We start from the raw sequence: 21,118 nt of genomic DNA, 5'->3' as shown, positions 1-21,118 counted from the left end.
AATATTTGTCTTGTCCATCTATTTATTACTTCCGAAAACACAAGAGAGTTTTGACCTTCAATTTGTCACGATGCGAGTTCCAAGCAGACGAACAAACAGGTGCAGCATTATCCCTCCAGGGAAGTTGATGAGAAAAGCTTGCAATCCCATTAACACGGAGTGCTTACAATCCTTTCAATTTTTTGTCTTCTCTTTATTACTTACGAAATCTTTAGATTTCGTAAGTATATTGATGACTTCCGTTTCTGTTTGTTTGTTTGTTTGTTTGTAGGCACGATAACTCGAGAACGGAAGAAGCTACCAATGTCAAATTACACCACGCGATTCAGGAGGGTGATGGCTAGCGCTGATTATATTTTGGTCAAAGTCGGTCAAAGGTCAAGGTCACAGTGAGGTCAAACATAATTCCGTAAATTCATGTGGAGAAATGGAGTATTTTTCCTTCGGTCGACGTTACAAGTTCGTTTTAACTTTGATTTTAATTTTGTCTTCGGTTTTTGCGATCGCTTAGAAGGCTTAAAACTCAGTTGTCGAAATTCTGGTAAAAATCGGATGTTTTGGAGACGTTTTAAGATTGTATAAAAAATATTTCACTCGTCGCGTCACAGCTCGTCACGTGGTGCAGCGTGCTCGAGCAGAGGCGTCGTTGATCACGTAAAGATTTTCCTGTGTGCGCTGACGGTGTTTTCGATAAATATGGTGTTTAAAAGTCATTTTTTATCCCAATAAAGGTTATCGTCGCATGCCTGACTCGATAAGCCGTCGAATTATGTAAAGATTGTTGGTGGATGGCCGAATATTACGGTTTTGTGACTTTGATGAAATAATATTAAATAATTGCGTGGAGAAATGGAGATTTTTCCTTCGGTCGACGTTACGATTTTTGATGGTTTGGTGCAGAATCATCGTAGAAACCTCTGGTTTGCGTCACTACCTTCTCTAGAGACAGCTTTTATTAGACAAGGTCAGAGGTCAAGTTGACGATTTCGTAAGTACCAGTCTATGACTACTTGTTTATTTATTATTCTTTTTGACAAACAAACCCCCACCCCCCTCCCCCCATGATATACAACACATCTGCCAAAAAACCCACACCTGGATCTGCAGACCAGTAAGCCTATGTCCCATTATTAGCAAAGTAATGGAATCAATAATCTCACCAGAATTTGCCCTACCTCTTATCCAGCAGACTTTGAACCTCAAGTGCAAGAGGTCAGTCTCACTGGATATTTCATGATCATTCCACACTGGCCGCACACAGCCTTGATCGTTAAAACTTTCTACCAAGAGCACATGAGGCCATCAAATGACTTAATTTCCGTCCCCCTCCGTCATCCACCATTACATCAGTTCACCTCTCCCACCCCCACCCAAACCTGTCTTCAAGTTGGAGCAGAATCCTCAATCTCAAGTATTTGCCCAGCTGCTTCAGAATAATGAACGATAACTCAAGCGGCGAAGCTAGATCGTTTTCTCCCAAATACCTCCTGAACGTGATGTCCACCCAACCACTAAAAAAGAGGAAATTAAATTTCCTGCAATTTTCATTCCATTACCTTTTATACTTCCTGTAACTACAACATCCAATGTCCAGACAAAACGCAATACAAGAAGCCAAAAAGCATCCCTTAATCCCATTCAGTGAAGACATAAAGGAAATTTTATACATCTACATACATAGAGTAAAAGTAATCAATTAAATCATGAACACAATATCAAAGCCACCCCTCCCAGCTTGTAGCAGTACTTCAATGGCAAGAGCATATCAAAAACCCTGAGGTCACATCAAAACATGGCACGGACCATAGCGGATGCATTAGGCAAAACAAGTGTTCGGGAACAAAAGTGAGTGAAGATGGTAAACAGAACCAGCAGGAAGTATAATTTTGAAAAGAAGCAAATGAAACTGAACACGTTATAACCAGCAGACAGAACCAGCAAATGCAGTCACACACCATTCAACCGAATGCTGTCTGGTTCACATCGGATGTGTCTTTATGGTAATGGTGGGTAAATGTGTTTCTTAGGCCTTGACAAATGTGTCTTATGGGGTGTTTACACTACTGTGTTGTTTTTTTTGTTGTTGTTTTCTTTTTAACCTTTTTACCTACACTAGTATTTTACACACAACATAAAAATAAATTGCAATGACATATGGGGGAGATACTTGGAAAGTAATAAGCCCGTCCAAGCCTGTACCCCTGCGCAGTGGGATGCGGAGTTTTGTAATGACGAGTGTGTGTGTGTGTGTGTGTGTGTGTGTGTGTGTGTGTGTGTGTGTGTGTGTGTGTGTGTGTGTGTGTGTGTGTGTGTGTGTGTGTGTGTGTGTGTACACGTACGTACGTGCGGTTTTGTCATCAAATCTTCAATAAACCTTTATCAGGAGAATATGGAGAACACTAATTCATAAAATGTACCAATTTTTAAACTGTCGTTTTCGACAAGTATAGTTCAAGTATAAAGCGGATGAGGATGGGATTTGCATTTTAAGATGTTTAATAGTTATAGATTGCTAGCGGGGGCTAGTGGGGGAGGGCGTGGTTACCTGGTTGGGTGAGCTTTTTCCAGTGGTAGTTTCGGGATGTGTTGGACATTGAAAAGCGACGGAGTTATTGGCCTCATGGTGGTTACCTTTTGCCTGCGAGGTGGCGGCAGCACTTCCTGACCCCACATCCCAATATACACTTTATAGCAGTCCTTGGTGGCCTCAAAACTTATGCCAAGGCCAATAAGCGGTAGCTTAAAATCCATGCCCAGATTCTGAAGTAAATTCAATCAAAGATTGGGGGCTCAAGATGCTATGGTTAGACAAGGAAAAAATAACATACAAACACACAAACAAACACTTGAAATATGTATATACAGGTTGTTTCAAAAAGATTGATACAACTTTCACTTCCTGCCATTTCTTTGTTTTTTGACCTACACTATTTTCCTTTTCAGGGTTTGGTGGTGTTATCATGGTATTTGTTCCCTGGGATTTCTATCTCCATAGCCCAACTACGCCATTGCCAGTGAAGCAGAAGATAAAATTGGTGGCTCTGTGGTATGAGACTAACTCATATGTAGACACCCGCCGGATGTTCTGCTGGGAATACAACCTCAGAACACGTGATGGACCCACAAATTGTGCCATTCAGTGTATTGTCAAACATTTTGAGCACAAGGGTGCAGTGCACAACCAGAACAAGGGCAGCAGTGGCAGGCCAGCATCAGTAACCAAGAGACAAACCAATGTCGACGCCGTGCGGGATTCTGCAGACAGTCCCAAGAAGTTCCACCGCCGGCGCTCTGGGGAGCTAGGCATGAAACCAACATCAGTCCAGTGTATCCTCACTTAGGAAATGAAGCTTTTCCCATACATCATCTCGATTAGGTAAAAACTGAGTCAAGATGACATCAGAAGGAGACTTGAGATGTGTAATTGGCTCAGTGATAGGATGGAGCGGTACCCAAACTGGATCAACCTGATCTGGTTCAGTGATGAAGCCCATTTCCACTTGAACGGTGCCATCAACAACCACAACAACATTTTCTGGGGGGCAGAACTACCTGAGATCACTGAGAGGTACCTGAAAGGCCCTAAGGTCACATGCTTCTGCACCTTCAATGCCAGATGGGGAACGCTAGGGATTTAGTGGTTTGAGAATGACAACAGCAGGACAGTGACGATCAACAGTGAGCACTACCAGGCCGTGCTCCAGAAGTTCCATAATGATCTAGCCCAAAAGGTCACTCCAAACCAGCTCAACATGACCTGGTTTATGCAGGATGGTGCACCCCCGCATACAGCTGGTGGCACCATCACTTTCCTGCGGCAGCTCTTCAGAAACTGCCTTGTTGCCCTGGGTACCGCTCATGTTTGGGCACCCCAGAGCCCAGACTTGAACCCATTTGGACTCCTGGTTCTGGGGGGCTGCCAAGGGCTCTGTCTTTGCCAACCACACTGCCACACTGGATGATCTGAAGCAGGAGGTGTCAGACTACCTCCAGGCAGTGCCACATGAGACCTACAGGAAAGTTGGACAGAACTTTGGGGTCAGGATCAATGCCTGTCTGAACCGCAGAGGGGCACACATCGAGAAGCTGTCTGAACCGCAGAGGGGCACACATTGAGAACGTCGATGATAAGGATTTTGCGTAAATGCCAATTTCAGACCTTGGGCTCTCACTCACTCAAGCAGTGACTTCCTGCAATAGCAGTCAGTGATAGACAATACCATGTCATAAGCTTTCATGAAATGTTTGGTTCACATTCCTGAGGTTTCTGCTTCTTTGTAAATAAACATTTAAAGTTGCATCACTCTTTTTGAAACGAGCAAAAACGAAAGTGTCGAGATAAAACCAAGACATACAAAGATATACACACAGGCATACAAACAAGAATACATGGAAGCAAAAGACTGGCAAACAGGAAGGTAAAATGAAAAATGGATAACCTTCAGCTGAGCAGTAATAATGCAGAAGATATTTTGGAAAAGATCCACGAGGCCAAGGACCAAAACACGTGGGTGGAAAAAATTGTTTTTCCAAATGAAATTTGGATTTCAAAAAGCATTTCACTTTCATCAGCCTTCTCAAGAGAACAAGTAGAGACAAAATAACACAAAGCACGTTTATCATACAAACAGTAGTGATAACACGGCCACCAAAAATAAATAAATAAATGCCGTTCGTCCGAAGGTATGTTCCATTCTTCAATACCCTGAAACACGCATCCACAAAAAAGGCAGTCAAAGTAGGATTCCAATATTGATGTAGCAACGCGTGACTGACAGCCGAAAGACACGCCACCAATCCTTAAAAAAAAAAAAACTTTCACATTTATAAACAGAGGGATACAAAATGATCCTCCAGACTCATTTTGGAAAGGTGAGGCGTACGCACCAATGCGGAGCTTGAGGTTATTGAAGGACTGGTTGTTGATGTTCCAAAGAGTAACTTTCATCGCGAGGCAGAAATCTGCAAGATCTGCCAGATGCTGCCAACGTACTCTTTCCAGCTGCTCGGAGTCCTGAAATGAGGGACAAGCAATCCAGCTGCAGTGAGGTGCATGGACACCTTGATTTTCATTGCACACCTTGTGTGCACCTTGTGCACAAAGCAATTTGCCCACAATTACTGACTTGATTTTCACCTGAACTTGGAACCAGAATTTGGTGATCGATGTTGACAAAATGATTTATAGTTTGCGGGAAAAAAAAATTGCTCAAAGAAAGCATTTGCAAATGCAATTTCCAAATGATTTAAACTAATTCTATAAATGCTTTGTAGTCTAATTTTTTGCACAAATGGATTGAAAGAGAAAAAGCCATAAGAATTTTTTTTTTTAAATAACGAATTTAACAAGAATGCATAGATACCTCCAACCCACCCTTCTTCTCCTCCTCTTCCCTTTATAAGGGGTGAGGTCCGCTGGAAAAAAACACTGGGAAAATAAATAGCCCACCCCCCTGTGCAACAGGAGACGGAGTTTTGAAATGACGTACGTGTGTGCGTGTGTGTGTGTGTGTGTGTGTGTGTGTGTGTGTGTGTGTGTGTGTGTGTGTGTGTGTGTGTGTGTGTGTGTGCGTGCGTGCAGCTCGGAGTTCAAGGGTGAAGCTCGATTACTTGCTTTGGATATCTCAAAAGCCTTTGATAAAGTGTGGCACAAGGGTCTGCTCCACAAGCTTCAGCCGTATGGTGTATCTGAAGTGATGCAATCAGTCATTTCTGCTTTCCTGGCAAATCACAAAATGAATGTGGTACTTGAGGGTAAGAAAATTGAATGGGGGTAGGGAAATGTATTTTTCTGCCTGGCCTAGTTACCCCCTCCTGCACAGTGGTCCTGTGTTGAGGTTTACTTGTTTCAGGACCAAGTGAAGGTTTTTCCTGTTTTTCTTTTTCTTTGTAGCCCTTTTTTTTTCTTATTCTTCTTTTTTTTATTCTTAGGTGTTATAGACATTAATTAAGGACCACATGAGGAACCATTTAAACAAATACAAACTAATTAAAGGTCATCAGCATGGGTTCACCAAATGTAGTTCCTGTTTAACAAATCTTTTATAGTTCTAGGAAGCAGTGTCTGATTGGGTGGATGAGGGAAAGGCAGTGGACATAGTATATCTTGACTTTAAGAAGGCATTTGAAAAGGAACCACATCGGAGGTTGTTCGTCAAAGTTAGGGCTTGTGGAGTGGCTGGTCAGGAAGCTAATTGGCTTGCAAACTGGCTTTGTGATAGGAAGGAAAGAGTGGCTGTGAGTGGGAGGATGTCTTGCTGGAAGGATGTAAGTAGTGGGGTACCTCAGGGATCAGTACTCGGACCATTACTATTCATTATTTACATCAACGATTTGGATAGTGGGGTAAAGATAAACTTTCCAAATATGCAGATGACGCAAAGCTTGCAGGTAAGGTGGATATCAGAGGGGGTGGTGATCAGATACAGGAAAGTATTGATAATTGTATGGATTGGGCAAAAGATTGGCAGATGGAATTTAACCTGAGCAAGTGTAAGGTGTTGGGGATGGGAAAGAACAATGAAAATAGAGATTACAGAGTGTAAGGGGTAATTTTGGAGTGTGTCACACAAGAGAAGGATCTGGGGGTGGTAATAGATACAGGAGGTAAGCGGGCAGCACAGTGCCAGGCAGCTACAGGTAAAGCAAATCAGGGTTTAGGTTGTATTCGTAAGAGGATCAATTATATATCAAAAGAGGTGGTGTTAACATTGTACAGGAAATTAGTTAGGGCCATATCTAGAATATTGTGTGCAGTTCTGGTCACCACAACTTAGGAAGAACATAGATGCCATCGAGAGGGTTCAGCGCAGGGCTACTAGATTGAATCCGGGCTTAGCTAGACTCAGCTATGAGGAGCGGCTAAAGGAGACAGGACTTTATTCACTTGAAAGAAGGCGGTTACAAGGAGACATGATGGAGATGTTTAAGATAATGAAAGGTATAAACAAAATAAGAGCAGATGAATTATTCAACAGAGTAGATAGTGATAGGACCAGTGGCCATAGCCTGAGAGTAAAGAAGAGGAGAGTTAAGACGGTAGTAAGGTAGGGGACTTTCACTCAGAGAGTAGTTAATGCATGGAATGGTCTCCCTGGAAAGGTAGTGGCAGCAGAAACAGGAGATAAGTTTAAATTCGAATTAGATGGGTACCTGGAAGTTATGGAGAAAGAGGGGTATAGGGATTTTGATAGGACTTTTCGGTAGCTTGAGCATTGATGGGTGATTGTGTGCATGTGTACGGGGTGCTGTTGGTGTAGGTCTCGTCAAGGGGTGTTGTGTGGTGGTTGTTGTGAGTTTTTTTTGAACTACGCCTATGCCCCCTCCCCTGGAAAAAATATAAATAGATTCCAAAAAACACTTTATGTAAAATATATAAATATATAATGTTTTTTTGCATTTTCTTCTTTTCATCTGGTGTTGATAAATTAGTGTGGTGTTGATGTGGTGCAGGCATGATGGACTGAAAGGCCTCCACCTGTGTCTGATTTCCTTGTGTTTCCTTCTGTTTGTAGCCCACCATTTTGTGGCATTCAGCCTTGTTTAGGACAAGCTTCAATCATAAAAAATGGTCGATCTCCTCCTGCTTGCTCCATCAATTATGGTGTCCCACAAGGCTGTGTCCTTGGTCCCACTATGTTCCTTGTTTATGTCATTGATCTTCCTGATGATGTTTTGTCTCAGCTAGCCATGTATGCTGATGACTCTTCACTTTACTGCACATCTGCTGATTCGCTCAACACTATCGTAATGAGGTTGGAGTTTCACTGGACAATGATTTAGAGAATGTGTTGAAATGTGGGCACGACTGGCTGGTAACCTTCAATGCAAAGAAAATTAAATTGTTGTCCATGTCTAGCTCCAGAAACAGGTCTTTCCCTTATGTGCACATGAGGTCTTCAACCCTAACAGAATCATCTGAGCTGCTACTTCTTGGTCTGGACATCTCCTCTAACCTCCGTTGGGATAAGTACATTTCTGGTATTCCTAGCAGTGCTTCCAAACGAGTTAGTTGTGTTTATCGAGCACACAGGTATTTACCCCCTGATGCTGTTTTGTACCTGTATAAAATAACTACACATTCCATCATGGAGCACCGTTGCCACATTTGGGCTGGAGCATCAGCCTGACACTTATCTTTACTTGATAGACTCCAGAAACGCAAAGTTAACCTGGTTGCTGCGGAGATGGGTTCAACTCTCCAGCCGCTCTCTCACCGAAGGTCAGTTGCCACTCCAAGTTTGTTCAACAAATATTTTCATGACAAATGTTCTGCGAGTGTAGCAGCATAGCAAACCTATTGTGCATTTTGTGATACAAGCACTAAATTTGGCACAAATATACATTAATATGTTGCGAACATTTTCAGATATTGGGCCACTTGAAATTCTCTCTTTATATCCGCCATATTGGATTTCAAAATGGCCGCCGCTTGAAATCTACATTTGCTATTATCTCTGGACGTAATGCAGCTATTGACTTGATTCTGGTATCTAAATGTATGTTTTTGGGGGCAAGGAATCCAATATTACCATTTTCAACTAAATATTATCTATCACAGTCTGTTATATAATTTTATTTGGAAATTATCCAGGCAAATATTGGATTCAACACAATACTTTGAAAATAATGTCTTAGTACTGTAAATGTCTTAGGTATAATACTGACATGCTACATGGTCTAGTATTTGAGGCTAGGTGTACTGGTATCTGAGGCTAGGTATATACCGGTACTGAAGATACGTGCACATAAACAGTGTCATGTTAACAAGTTCAGCATTGCCACAAGTACATGTATGTTGTTGACTCATCGGCATGTGCAGTCCCCTTCACACACACAGAGGGCTGTGCACTGAAGGGCAGCCTTTTTGCACTTGTAGCACCTCACACACCCTTTCTTGCACTTGCAAGAAACCAGCTCAATGCAGCTGTGAGCTGCCTCAGTTAGCCTGGTCCAGTAAGGTGTGTTCTGTCCTTCTCCAGTCCTTGACCAACCCCAGTTGGTTGGTGGAGGGAGCTCTGGTGCTGGCAGCAGTATCTGACCCCACACATGTCCACCTTGATACACTGCCCTCTTGACATGTTCCTCCAGAGCTGCCTTCGTTGGAGGGATGAGCTGCACATTGTTCTTCCTTGCGAAGAGTTTCCTCCTGGCCTTGTCAATGTCTGTGCATTTGCTGGTTCGATCGTACAACAGGATCACGAACCTCTCGATGAAGCGCATTGCATCGTCTGGTATGTCACGAGGTGCAGAGGACAGCAGCAGCAGCGCCTCAGTGAGTTCTGGCAGTACCGTCCAGACTGCCCACGCAGTCTTCTTGCCATGTCTATGAAAACGAGACACAGTGTCGCATCCAGTTAGAGCGTGGAACATTGGCAGTGCACGAGCCTTCTCTCGTCCCAATCTAGTTGCTATTTCGTGTGCTGCTTGGATCGGAAACTCTGGCCTGTTCCGAATGCCAGCCACAGTTAGTCTTCTGGTTGCAACTCCTGTGCCAGGGACACTGCCAGCACCACAACATCGGTGTCTACAGTCCGGATGAGTATTGCATGGTGTCCATGCTGGACTGCGTGAGATGCATGCAGCAACATCCGACTGTCAGCTTCTTCATGGTTACATGGGGCGAGTGAGGTCAGATCTGGCAGTAGTGGCTTGCTGAGCACTGCCTCTCCATCAGTAATGACGAGTTGCTTGTCCTCCTGGTCAAACCATTCCATGAGAGCTGCTGAGAGGAACCTGAACAGCTCGGTCTTGTTGCTGTCCACTTGTAGGAAGTTCTGCCAGTTTCCCGGTATGGCTGCGGCAGCCACCACACGTCTCCGCACACCTTGTCCCCGCTTTGCACATGTACTACCTTTCAGTGAATCAGCAAGGTAAGTATCCCAGACCAGATCCAGGCGTGACACTGTTTGCGGCTTCGTGGACATATATGGGATGAAGATCTGTTGTGCATACTCTTCAAAGGTCTTTGATGCAGCCGGCTTCAGCATCTGGACGATGGCTGCTCCATCAAGCACAATACAGGTCGTGACAGGAGTCTCTGTCTTTGCGTCGGAGACTTCTTCCAAGCATGTGAGGAGATCACTCTTGGTACCAGTGCAGAGGCTTCCACCATCAGACAATGCAGGAGGACATGCCTGATTCTCGTGACCAAAGAACTCCTCAAGGTTTCCATCCCTCGTCTGGCAGCCAATGTACAGGCGTGCGAAGAGTTCACGGTCATTCTTGATGGAGGCGAGCTGTTGCTGACCTATGCTCTGGCTTCTTGGAGTAGAAGTGCTGAACACCTTCAGCTTGTTACGAGGAATGGGTGCGTCCACTGCCTTTGTTCTGTCCAACAGACACTCTCTGGTGAAAGCCTCAAACTGCTCTTGGCCAATCCTCTTGGCATTCGTCACGGTCTCCACAGCAGCAGGATCTGCGATCTCCTTTGTGTCCAGTTTGACTTCATCCTGACTCTCCTCCTCGAATGGGTTGCCCATCTCCTCTATGACACCGACGAGAGAGCGAACATCTTTCACAAATGAGGCCTGTACACTTGGCGTCTGATCATGATGACGTGTGTCTGTTGTTTGCCGTCTCCAGTGTTGTTTCCCATCCTGGAATTCTTCGATCACCCTGGCAACTTCTGGTCCCGCAACCATCCAGCGACGTAGGGCACTAGGGTTGTCAGTGAGCCCAACTGCTCCACCATCTCCTTTGATGCAGGCATTATTCTGCTCATGTGCCTGGTCAATCAGGATTGAAGAGAACACCCTCTGTGTTTTCTGAACGGTGAAGTGGCTTTCCCTGAATTTCCTGACTACATCTGGGCGTTTGATGGTGAGTTCGGCCATGTCCTTCAGGTGCACTGGTATCCACCTAGCATAGTGGCTGTGATCCAGTGCATGGAACCAGGGGACCAGCTCTGTCAGAGCATCGAGGTACATCATTAACGATCCCTGCCTGAGAGAACGCACATACCCTAGAACCAACAGTTCTAGTTCCAGCACGGTTGCCCAGGAGTGAAACTGGGGGAGGTCTTCTCCTCTCTGACAACACCAGTCTTCAAACTCCGGAAGGTCCTCTGCATCCCTGGTTTCTCCCAGACAGTCGTGGTTGTAGGAACGATGTTGCAGGATGTACAGTGCTGCTGCAGTCACTTGATGTGCTCTTCTTGTGCGCAAGACATGGGATGCTCGCAGGAATGAGTCTGCTGTCCCTGCTGTCGCAATCTCGGCTTGCACAAGTGCTTGCACCCAACCACTCCCTTTCAGCCAGTCCCCCAGTGTCCTCAGTGCTGCCATCTCTATGTGGAGGCCACCAAACATCACCACTATCTGGTCTTCCCCATAGCTCTCTGGCCACTTCCACTGTATCTGCTTGGCCAAAGCAAACAGTGGCTGATCAACGGTGACCACTGGTGTCTGTCCAGGATTCAGGTGTTCCACAGCATTCTTCACGACGTCCATTGAGTGCCGGATCATGGCCACTGTGTGGGCACTCTCCAGGAAGAGTGGAAGCAGCGACGTGTGGCAGATGACCCGAGCATCTGGTGGCTGTCGGCTGGCATGAAATGCAGCCCAAGATGTGTTGTCATTGTCCACTGTACCAGTGTTGTCTTCCAGGACTCGCTTTGCATTGCCTAGCCATTGGTATTCTTCATCAGTCTGCTGTTTGAAGTCTCCTCTGGTCAATGACGCCACTTTATCAGCTGGGACAGGCGACTTCTTGATGCTGCGAGTGACAGGGGGTACATCAGTGTAGTAGTGCGGCAAGAGGGCGACTGTCTTGGACCGTGCATCCCCAGATCCACACACACACAGTTGATGCGGGTCAACACACATGCAGCCTCACTACTCTTTTATTTGGGTCAGGGCTGTGATTAAAGACATGTAGTGGAGTCATGTTTGTAAACATTGTTAAAGACATGCTACAGTGCATTGTTAAGGAAACAAGACAGATGGAAGCCTACACAAGAAATTTATGTACTCTAGAAACACAAAAGATGGCTTAAAGGGTCTAGGAAAAGGGGATTATGCATGTTTGGTATTTATTGACAATATGAATGTAATGTTACATAAAATATGCATATGAAAAACACAAATGAATGGGTCACTTTGTTTCCTAATGGGATATGAATTTATATTTTAGACTGCCAGTATATATGAGCTTGTCTGAATTGTTACTCGTGATTTAGTATAGTTTATTTATTTATTTATATTTACAGAACTAAGACTCCTCTTCTTCTTCTTCTTCTTTCGGCTGCTCCCGTTCGGGGTCGCCACAGCGGATCATCCGTATGATCCGCATAGTGATTTGGCACATGTTTTACGCCGGATGCCCTTCCTGACGCAACCCTGGTCGCCTCTTACGACACAGGGATATGGTACACCTATTTTAACCGGGGTATACACCGGCCCAGTATACTGGTACTCACTTCGCCGACCTCGGAAGGATGACAGGCTGAGTCAACCCCCTGGTGTATTAATTCAGTGGCCCAACGGGGCTTGAACTCAGGACCTTTTGGATCCCAAGCCGCTGCCCAAACCACTGCGCCAACACCAGGCTTATTTACAGAACTAAGACATTCTTTTCAAAATATTGTGTTGAATCCAATATTTGCCTAGATAATTTCCAAATAAAATTATATAACAGACTGTGATAGATAATATTCAGTTGAAAATGGTACCCTTGGATTCCTTGCCCCCAAAAACATACATTTAGATACCAGAATCAAGTCAATAAGCTGCATCACGTCCAGAGATAACAGCAAATGTAGATTTCAAGTGGCGGCCATTTTGAAATCCAATATGGCGAACATAAAGAGAGAATTTCAAGTGGCCCAATATCTGAAAATGTTCGCAACGTATTAATGTACATTTGTGCCAAATTTGGTGCTTGTATCACAAAATGTACAATTCTTTTGAATATTTGGGCTAAGCCGCCCCACTATGCTGGACTTTCTAACTTGATTCCTCTTGTACGAGTGTTTGGACACAAGACTCGGATTGCCGTCTCTGCACACCTAGGCACCAACCTGATATGTATGCAACATAAATGTATATGTATGCAATATAAATGCAATGAGTTAAATGCATGCAATATAAATCAGCAATAGCTGATGAAAAGTGCAGAACGAAAAGCAATGCAGATAGTTTTATCCCTCGTGCTGTCTCGCTTTGGAATTCACGACCTGTAACGTGCTTCCCATTATCTGAGGATTTTTTGTTTGTTTGTTTACATTGTCGAGGCTGGTATGAGAGCAAACACACAATGCACAACAAGAGGGGCAGGAGACAAGAAGGGTGGGAGAGGGAAGGACAAACCAGTGGGGAACAGAGACATGAGGAGATCTGTGGAAGGGAGAGGGATGGGGCGGGGAACATGGGATATCCAAGATGGACACTACATGGACTTTCAGGAAGGAAAGTAGGGAATTTGAAGGAGGTGGGTTTGGGGTGGATTAACGAGGGTAGAGAAGATCGTGCTTTTGGATAGGGGAAGAAAAGAGGTGGTGGTGAACAGCTGTTTTGAAGGCCTGGAGGGAAGAATGGGATTGAGGAGAGTGTGAGTATATTCCAAAGGTGGGAAAAAAGAGGAATGAAAGAGTGAGGGTGAACAGTGATTCTTGATTTTGGTCGTTTTACCAGAAGGGGGTGACTAGCGGACCTTTTGGTTGTTACTGCCCTGCGGAAATAGGGGAAGACAGATCACAGACAGAGCTAGAGGGGGCGAGACCAGAGAGATGGTAGAAGGCAGAAAGACCACTGACCTGCCCACGGTGAGAGAGTGAGAGGCATAAAGACTCAGTCTCACTGCAGGAGATACCAATGATCCGAAATGCCTTGGTTTCCACAGCGTGAAGCCGAGAAAGGTGAGAAGCAGGAGCACCAGCCGAGAGGGGAGAACAGTACTCCATCAGGATGTGGAGGAAAGCTTTGTGAGTGGTCAGGAGCTCAGATGGGCCGAGGAAGGACTTTGCAAGATGGAGGCTTCTCAGTCGGAGACTGCTTTGGAGGCCAGGTTGGAAACATGGCTTTCCCAAGAAAGATCGTGACAGATAGTGAGACCCAGAAGCTTGAATAAAGGACTTCTTCAAGAGGATTGTTGAGAAAGAAGATGGGGGGGTGGGGGGGTGTTCCCAAACAGTCCTTTCGGAGAGACAAAGTGAGTGCGAGATAAGTCAGGATTGAAAGACATGTTCCATATGCTGGACAAGTTTGTGATGCTATCCAGATCTGCAGAGAGCAAAGAAGCTGCTGCTTGCCAGTCTGAAGGATGACAGATGAAGGTGGAGTCATCAGCAATGAAATAGAGGATTTTACAGAGTCAGAGAGATCATTGATGAAAAGCAGAGAAAGAACAGGGCCCAGAACGCTGCCTTGAGGAACTCCAGCCTGGACAGCAAGAGGGGATGAGAGAACTCAATTTAGGGCCACATGTTGACTGTGACAGGAGAGGAAGTCTGCGAGCCTTGAGTGGAGATGGCCTGGTCTGAAACCAAATTGATGATTGGAAATCAAGCAATTGGAGAAGAGGAAGGATTTAATGTCTGAAGCGATGATGGATTCCATCACCTTGCTGATGATTGGGAGAAGACTGATTGGTCTGTATTTGCAGGGATCTGTTTTTGCACAATTTTTATGCAGGGCAGTGATGTTTGCTGATTTCCAAGCAGATGAGAGATGACCTTTGGCAAATGAGAGGGTGAATAGAACAGAGAGAGGGTGAGCAAGAGCAGAGGAGCAGATTTTAGGAAATGTGGGCTGATGCCGTCTGATCCGGTTGCAGAATCTGAGTCGAGGTTTGACAGCAAGCTCTCCACCTTGTCAGGAGAAAATGACACAGAGTCCAGGGACAGTTGGGTGCGACTGGGTAAGGTGGGTAGAGAAAGCGATGGGTTTAGGACACAAGATTTAGCTGCAAACACCGAGTTTAGACATTCAGCCTTTTTCACGTGCGGTATCAGCGGTGCGGCCATTTGAGGTAAGGGAGGGGATGGAGGGGGAACATACACCAGAAACAGATTTGATTTTGCACCACCAGGATTTTGAGGAGGGAGAGAGGTTTGAGAGCTCAGACTTGAGATGAGAAAGATGTTGTTTTCTGGCTCTCCTGAGGGTAGATACACACTTGTTCCGAGCTTTGTGGAAGGAACTGAGATTGCCCTTAGTTGGGTTTGCTTTCCATGAGGCAAAGGCAAGTTGTTTCAGGACAACTGCCTCGCCACAAGCTTCAGTGAACCAAGGGCGGGAGATAGGGTAGGACAACTGAAGATGAGAGGAGATAAATCTGTGCATGAGGGAGAGCAAGTTTCTTTGAAAGAATTCCCAGGATGAGTTGATGTTTGAGAAAGTAGTGATGGGAGACCAGTCTGTAAGTTTGATGGCTGCTTGGAGACCCTGCCAGTCGGCTTGAGTGAAATGCCAGACTCGACGGCGGTGAGGTGGTTCTCTAATAACAGCCAGAGAGATGTCCACTTTGACAAGCATGTGGTCGGAAGAACCGATTGAAGTGGAGGAAGAGCAGCAGATATTTTCAGGGATATTTGTCAAAATCAGATCCAGAAGAGATGGAGTACTATTGTTTGAGATCCGGGTCAAGAAGTTGACCGATTGATTCAGTCCCAATGAGTCGCAGACGTCTTTTGCTGAAGTTCCATGACAGGTGAGAGAGGTACCAACACTGAGCCAACTGGTATGATGACAATTGAAGTCACCACATATGAGCAAGAGAGAGTTCGGATGAGAGGAGAGAAGTTGGTCCATGTTTTCGGATAGTGAAGTGTCGATGGAGTCATCACTGTTTGGTGGACGGTACAGTACACATATAAACATGAGGTGGGAGTGGAGGGGAAGCCGTAGCCAGAGGTGTTCCTGGGGGTGTGGGGGAGAGAGGGCAGTGCATGGAGAGTGAGGAATGGAGTCTTTGATGAAGAGAGCAACTCCTCCACCAGGACGAGACTCAGGTCTGTCATACCGGAGGAGGGAGTAACCAGGAAGAGATACTTGGGAGTCAGAGACTTCTTGAGGGAGGAAAGTTTCTGTTCGGCAGATTATGTCTGGTTTGTCAGTGGCAACCTGTATGGAAAGATGTCAGGTTTGAGAGAAGGCCTCAGATATTTGGGGTCCACACTGTTAATGAAGAGGTAGCGGAGGGAGGGGAGGACAATGGAGTAAGAGGAGGAGTTATGTGGAGTTGTTAAAAGTGTTGGGGGATTGCAGAAGAGCTCGGGGAGGGGGCTGGATCAGGAGGATAAAAGGCTCTGTGGTGCTGGGTTGAGATGCAGTAGGGAGTAATAAGAGAGGGGGCAGAAGGCAGTTGAGGATTTCAGGAGGTGGAGTGATGAGATGGAGGAGAGAGGGCAGGGGAATGAGGCAGCTTTGTGGATGAGAGAGAGAGAGAGAGAGAGAGAGAGAGAGAGAGAGAGAGAGAGAGAGAGAGAGAGAGAGAGAGAGAGAGAGAGAGAGAGAGAGAGAGAGAGAGAGAGAGAGAGAGAGAGAGAGAGAGAGAGAGAGAGAGAGAGAGAGAGAGAGGGCTAGTTTGAGAAGGGTGAGAGAGGGGGGTGAATGGAGGGAAGAGGGTGAGTGGGGAGAGTTGAGGGACAAAGGTGAGGGGGGGGAGTTTTTGAGAAAGATGATAGAGAAGCTTTGAGGGGGAAAGAGTGTGATGGTTGCTTTGAGAGAGAGGGTTGAGAGGGGTGAATTGGCACTGAAGTTGGTAAAAAAAAAAAGGATGATTGATGGAAAGTGAACACTCATAGCAATCTGGGTTTGTTTGTTTGTTTGTTTTTAAGTTCAGAAATGCGCCTGAAGACATTTCTTGAGGGATGATCTACCCAACTTGAAGAGGAATGTCAATTCCTACTTGTTACATCTTTGAGGTTACATCGCATGTCACCTGAGTACTACTGCTCTCTGTGTCTTGGATGTTTTCATATTATTTTTCTCTTTCTTTGTTTTGTTTTGCTTTATCCCTATCTTTATCTCACCTTTCCTTAGCCCCTTACCTGGAGTGGCTTTATGCCTTGTTTGTGACGATTTCCATAAAAAAAAAAATAATAACTCAATAAACCTTTTCCCAGGAAATGCTTCGACAGCACCGACACTTTCTAGAATCTGTACGACCCAACCCTTGTTATCCCGCACCGATGATTACATCCATTCCAAACCTGGTTCCCGTTTGCGATGTTGTTACAACTGGTGTCATGTGACAGGCCTGATGCTGCCATGTAAGTACTGCCAATCGTCTTGATCTTTGTCATGTTCTTGAACCTCGGCTCATCCAGCAGCTGCCAAAACAAGAGAAAATTAGCTGGTGATGTCTTCAACGGTGGAATAATCACCGAATATTCAAACCGCAAGTAACTTACAAAAAGAACACAAACTCACAGCATCAAAGTCAGAAATGATCTCATTGAGAAAGCGGAGGCATTCAATCCCACAATTGTTGACCGTCTCTTCAGTGTAGAAATCCGAGAAGTTTGGAATTGATGCAAACATGACCCCAACCTCGTTGTACGAATGACTGTATAGCTCCTGCAAATCAAAGCAGAGCCCCAACCAACCACATGAGCACCGCATGTATTTCTCAATAATGAACAAGCCGTGCAGAAGTCATACTTTGAGGTGTATTAGCGCGACGAAGAATAAATAAATATATACCACTAATATGCAAGAACTTTAGGCATGAAACAATACAACAACAACAACAGAACATAGAAAATAATGTTCCATCCAGGATAGCATGTAGCAATAGTGTGAACCCAAATAAAAGAAACTGGGATACAAGGTTTCTGGGATGTCTGGTGTTCCCATCTGATAATAGCTCATGATGCTGAGATCCAATGTTCAAATCCCTTACACTGTGTGGATTGGTCTATTGTAAAGTATAATTTGTGTAAAAGTGCACCAATGTCTCCGAATGTCCTTGTATTGTCTTACGTGTGATACATGTACGAGCTCATCGATGAGCCATATATCATGGGTGATTCAACAATGCAACACGTAAAGGTATCAAGTTAAGACAATGGATGATTCATATTAGCCAATGGTCTTCTTCTTCTTTTGCTTGCAGCACAAGGCTGCAGGACAGCAGCATTGGCTGAGGGTGCGGTTGTGCTGCTGATGCGGTTCTTCCCCCCTGTAGGTTGGAGCAGGGATTTGGAATTTGTTCATGGTGTCAGCGATAACTCACCTACTTTTCACGAAGGGCACCGTGGGATCCTTAATGTTGTTGTTGTTGTTCGTCTTTTGGCTGCTCCTGTTAAGGGTCGCCACAGCGGATCATCCGTTATGATCTGCATACTGATTTGGCACAGATTTTACGCCGGATGCCCTTCCTGACGCAACCCTGGTCGCCTCTTACGACACAGGGATAAGGGTTGGGTTTCGCCATGATTCCGGGCTGCCCTACACCCTCTCATAGCGAGGTCCAGAGCAGAGCACCCATCCTCAAGCGATCCTCCAACCCAAGCCTCCAAGTAGCCAGATTACAGGCGCACGCCACTACGCCCGGTTCGTGGGATCCTTAAATGTATACCAACTAATGCTGGGAGACAAGACGCCCAGTTTAACGTCCATCCGAAGGATGGCACACACGGTGATGAATCACCCTGACTGCGAAACACCAAGAAGACAGTTCATAGCTGGGCCGGGATTCAAACCCAGGCGAGACAGCTGAGAGGCGGGTGTGCGTACCTCTGGGTCATCATAACAATGAACGACAAACAAAGTTGAAGTTGCTGATGTACGCAGCCCTGATCTTCATGCGACAAAAGGGATGGGCTGTACAATGGAGGGGGGAAGGGGTCCTTAGATCACAAAAAAAAACAACCCCGAAGGTGTACAAACCTGTATTTTAAATATCAGTGCACTCTGATACCTGCTCTCCCTAAGCCACACAAAGTCAAGCACATTCCTCAAGAAATCCTCACTTGCTCACCTTCCCAAATTCCAGGCTGGTTCCCCACCTGTATTAATCTGTTCCCTTATTCTCACAATTGTGGAATTGTCTCCCTGTGTCCATTGTCTCATCCTCCTCACTTCAGTCTTTCAAATGCACTGCCCGTCACCACCGCATGCACATCATCGTTCTTTCCCATCCTGTTACTCTTCATAACATCACTACTCATTTTGTGTTATTACCTCTGCCGCCGAGGGTGAAGGAGGTTATGTTATCACCCCTCTCTGTTTGTTACTTACGAAATATAAAGATTTCGTTAGTATATTGATGACTTCCGTTTGTTTGTTTGTTTGTTTGTTCATTTATTTGTTTGTTTGTAGGCACGATAACTCGAGAACGGAAGAAGCTACCAATGTCAAATTACACCACGTGATTCAGGAGGGTGATGGCAAGTGCTGATTAGATTTTGGTCGAAATCGGTCAAAGGTCAAGGTCACAGTGAGGTCAAACATCCAAAAAATACGATTTTTGATGGTTTGGTTCAGATAACTCGAGAACTGAAGAAGCTACCAATGTCAAATTACACCACGTGATTCAGGAGGGTGATGGCAAGTGGTGATTAGATTTTGGTCAAAATCGGTCAAAGGTCAAGGTCACAGTGAGGTCAAACATCCAAAAAATACGATTTTTGATGGTTTGGTTCAGATAACTCGAGAACTGAAGAAGCTACCAATGTCAAATTACACCACGTGATTCAGGAGGGTGATGGCAAGTGGTGATTAGATTTTGGTCAAAATCGGTCAAAGGTCAAGGTCAGAGTGAGGTCAAACATCCAAAAAATACGATTTTTGATGGTTTGGTGCAGAATCATCGTAGAAACTTCTGGTTTGCGTCGCTCCCTTCTCGAGAGACAGCTTTTATTAGACAAGGTCAGAGGTGAAGTTGACGATTTCGTAAGTACCAGTCTATGACTGCTTGTTTGTATGTTTGTTTGTTTGTTTGATTGTAGGCACGATAACTCGAGAACGGAAGAAGCTACCAATGACAAATTGCACCACGTGATTCAGGAGGGTGATGGCAAGTGCTGATTAGATTTTGATCGAAATCGCTCAAAGGGCAAGTTTACAGTGAGGTCAAATATCCGATTTTTGATGGTTTGGTACAGATAACTCGAGAACGGAAGAAGCTACCAATGTCAAATTACACCACGTGATTCAGGAGGGTGGTGGCAAGTGCTGATTAGATTTTGGTCAAAATCGGTCAAAGGTCAAGGTCACGGTGAGGTCAAACATCCAAAACATTCGATTTTTGATGGTTTGGTACAGAATCATCGTAGAAACTTCTAGTTTGCATCGCTACCTTCTCGAGAGACAGCTTTTATTAGACAAGGTCAGAGGTGAAGTTGACGATTTCGTAAGTACCAGTCTATGACTGCTTGTTTGTTTGTTTGTTACTTGCAAAATCGAATATTTTTCAAGTATATTGGTTCGTCGATGTTGTTATTCTGTCTGTTTGTCTGTTTATAGCCTGCAGGTCACAATTTTAAACTGATCTTCAGGAAACTTCACCACATGGTAGAGTTTGTCATAAGCAAGAAGCCTGTTGTTTTTGAGGTCAAAAGGTCAACATAGCCCAAAGGTCAACAACTTAGTCAAGATTTCTGAAATCCTCAATTTTCATCCGATTGACTTGAAATTTGAAAAGGATTTATATTTCAGGTCACTGAATTCAACGAGCCAATTAATTTTGAGGTAATAATGGATCAAAAGGTCAACATAGGCCCGAGGTCAACAACTAAGGTGGTATTTCTAAAATCCTCAATTTTCATCCAATTGACTTGAAATTTGAAGTGGATTTATATTTCAGGTCACTGAATTCAACTAACCAATTATTTTGGAGGTCCACATTGGCCAAAAGGTCAACCAACATAGGTCGAATTTTTAAAATTGTCAATTTTCATCCGATTTACTTGAAATTTGAAGAGAATTTGCATGTTTGAACATTGAATTCAACCACCAATTATTTTTGAGGTCAAATTTGTTTTATGGATTTTGCAAGAATCGTGCTCTGCATGACGCTTTCTTCTTGCTTGTCTGTTTGTTTGTGTGCAGGATATCTCAAAAAGTTGTGGACGGATTCGGACAAAACTTGGTGGACATATTGGGTGTGTGACCATGATAATGATGAATTGATTCGATTTTGGTGAAGATCTAAATCCAGATCTGGATACGAG

The 21,118-nt window shown here is 44.7% G+C and overlaps 1 protein-coding gene and 1 pseudogene across 2 annotated transcripts in view; both read right to left on the bottom strand.

Annotated features, from left to right (window-relative positions):
- Positions 1–999: 999 nt before the first annotated feature.
- The window catches only part of ADCY3 (adenylate cyclase 3), a 158,755-nt gene continuing 138,636 nt past the window's right edge, over positions 1,000–21,118 (bottom strand). The window contains exons 16-19 of one of the 2 annotated variants that reach the window (XM_085894009.1): positions 17,373–17,519; positions 17,153–17,272; positions 4,888–5,014; positions 1,000–1,280 (exon numbers count right to left, since the gene is read on the bottom strand). In XM_085894009.1, coding sequence (XP_085750135.1) covers positions 1,015–1,280; positions 4,888–5,014; positions 17,153–17,272; positions 17,373–17,519 — 660 coding nt within the window. In that variant the 3' untranslated portion in view covers positions 1,000–1,014. Of the gene's footprint in view, positions 1,281–2,249; positions 4,706–4,887; positions 5,015–17,152; positions 17,273–17,372; positions 17,520–21,118 lie in introns of those variants that run through there. The other variant, XM_085894010.1, reaches the window with a different exon arrangement.
- LOC147019486 (signal recognition particle RNA) lies at positions 18,359–18,499 on the bottom strand (annotated as a pseudogene).

Source organism: Eptatretus burgeri, chromosome 9, assembly GCF_056783735.1.
Source record: "Eptatretus burgeri isolate ZD-2024b chromosome 9, Ebu_testis_v1, whole genome shotgun sequence".
In the NCBI taxonomy this organism is placed as follows: Eukaryota; Metazoa; Chordata; class Myxini; order Myxiniformes; family Myxinidae; genus Eptatretus; species Eptatretus burgeri.
The sequence above is the reverse complement of the archived record's forward strand: the minus strand, read 5'-3'. Positions and strand labels throughout refer to the sequence as shown.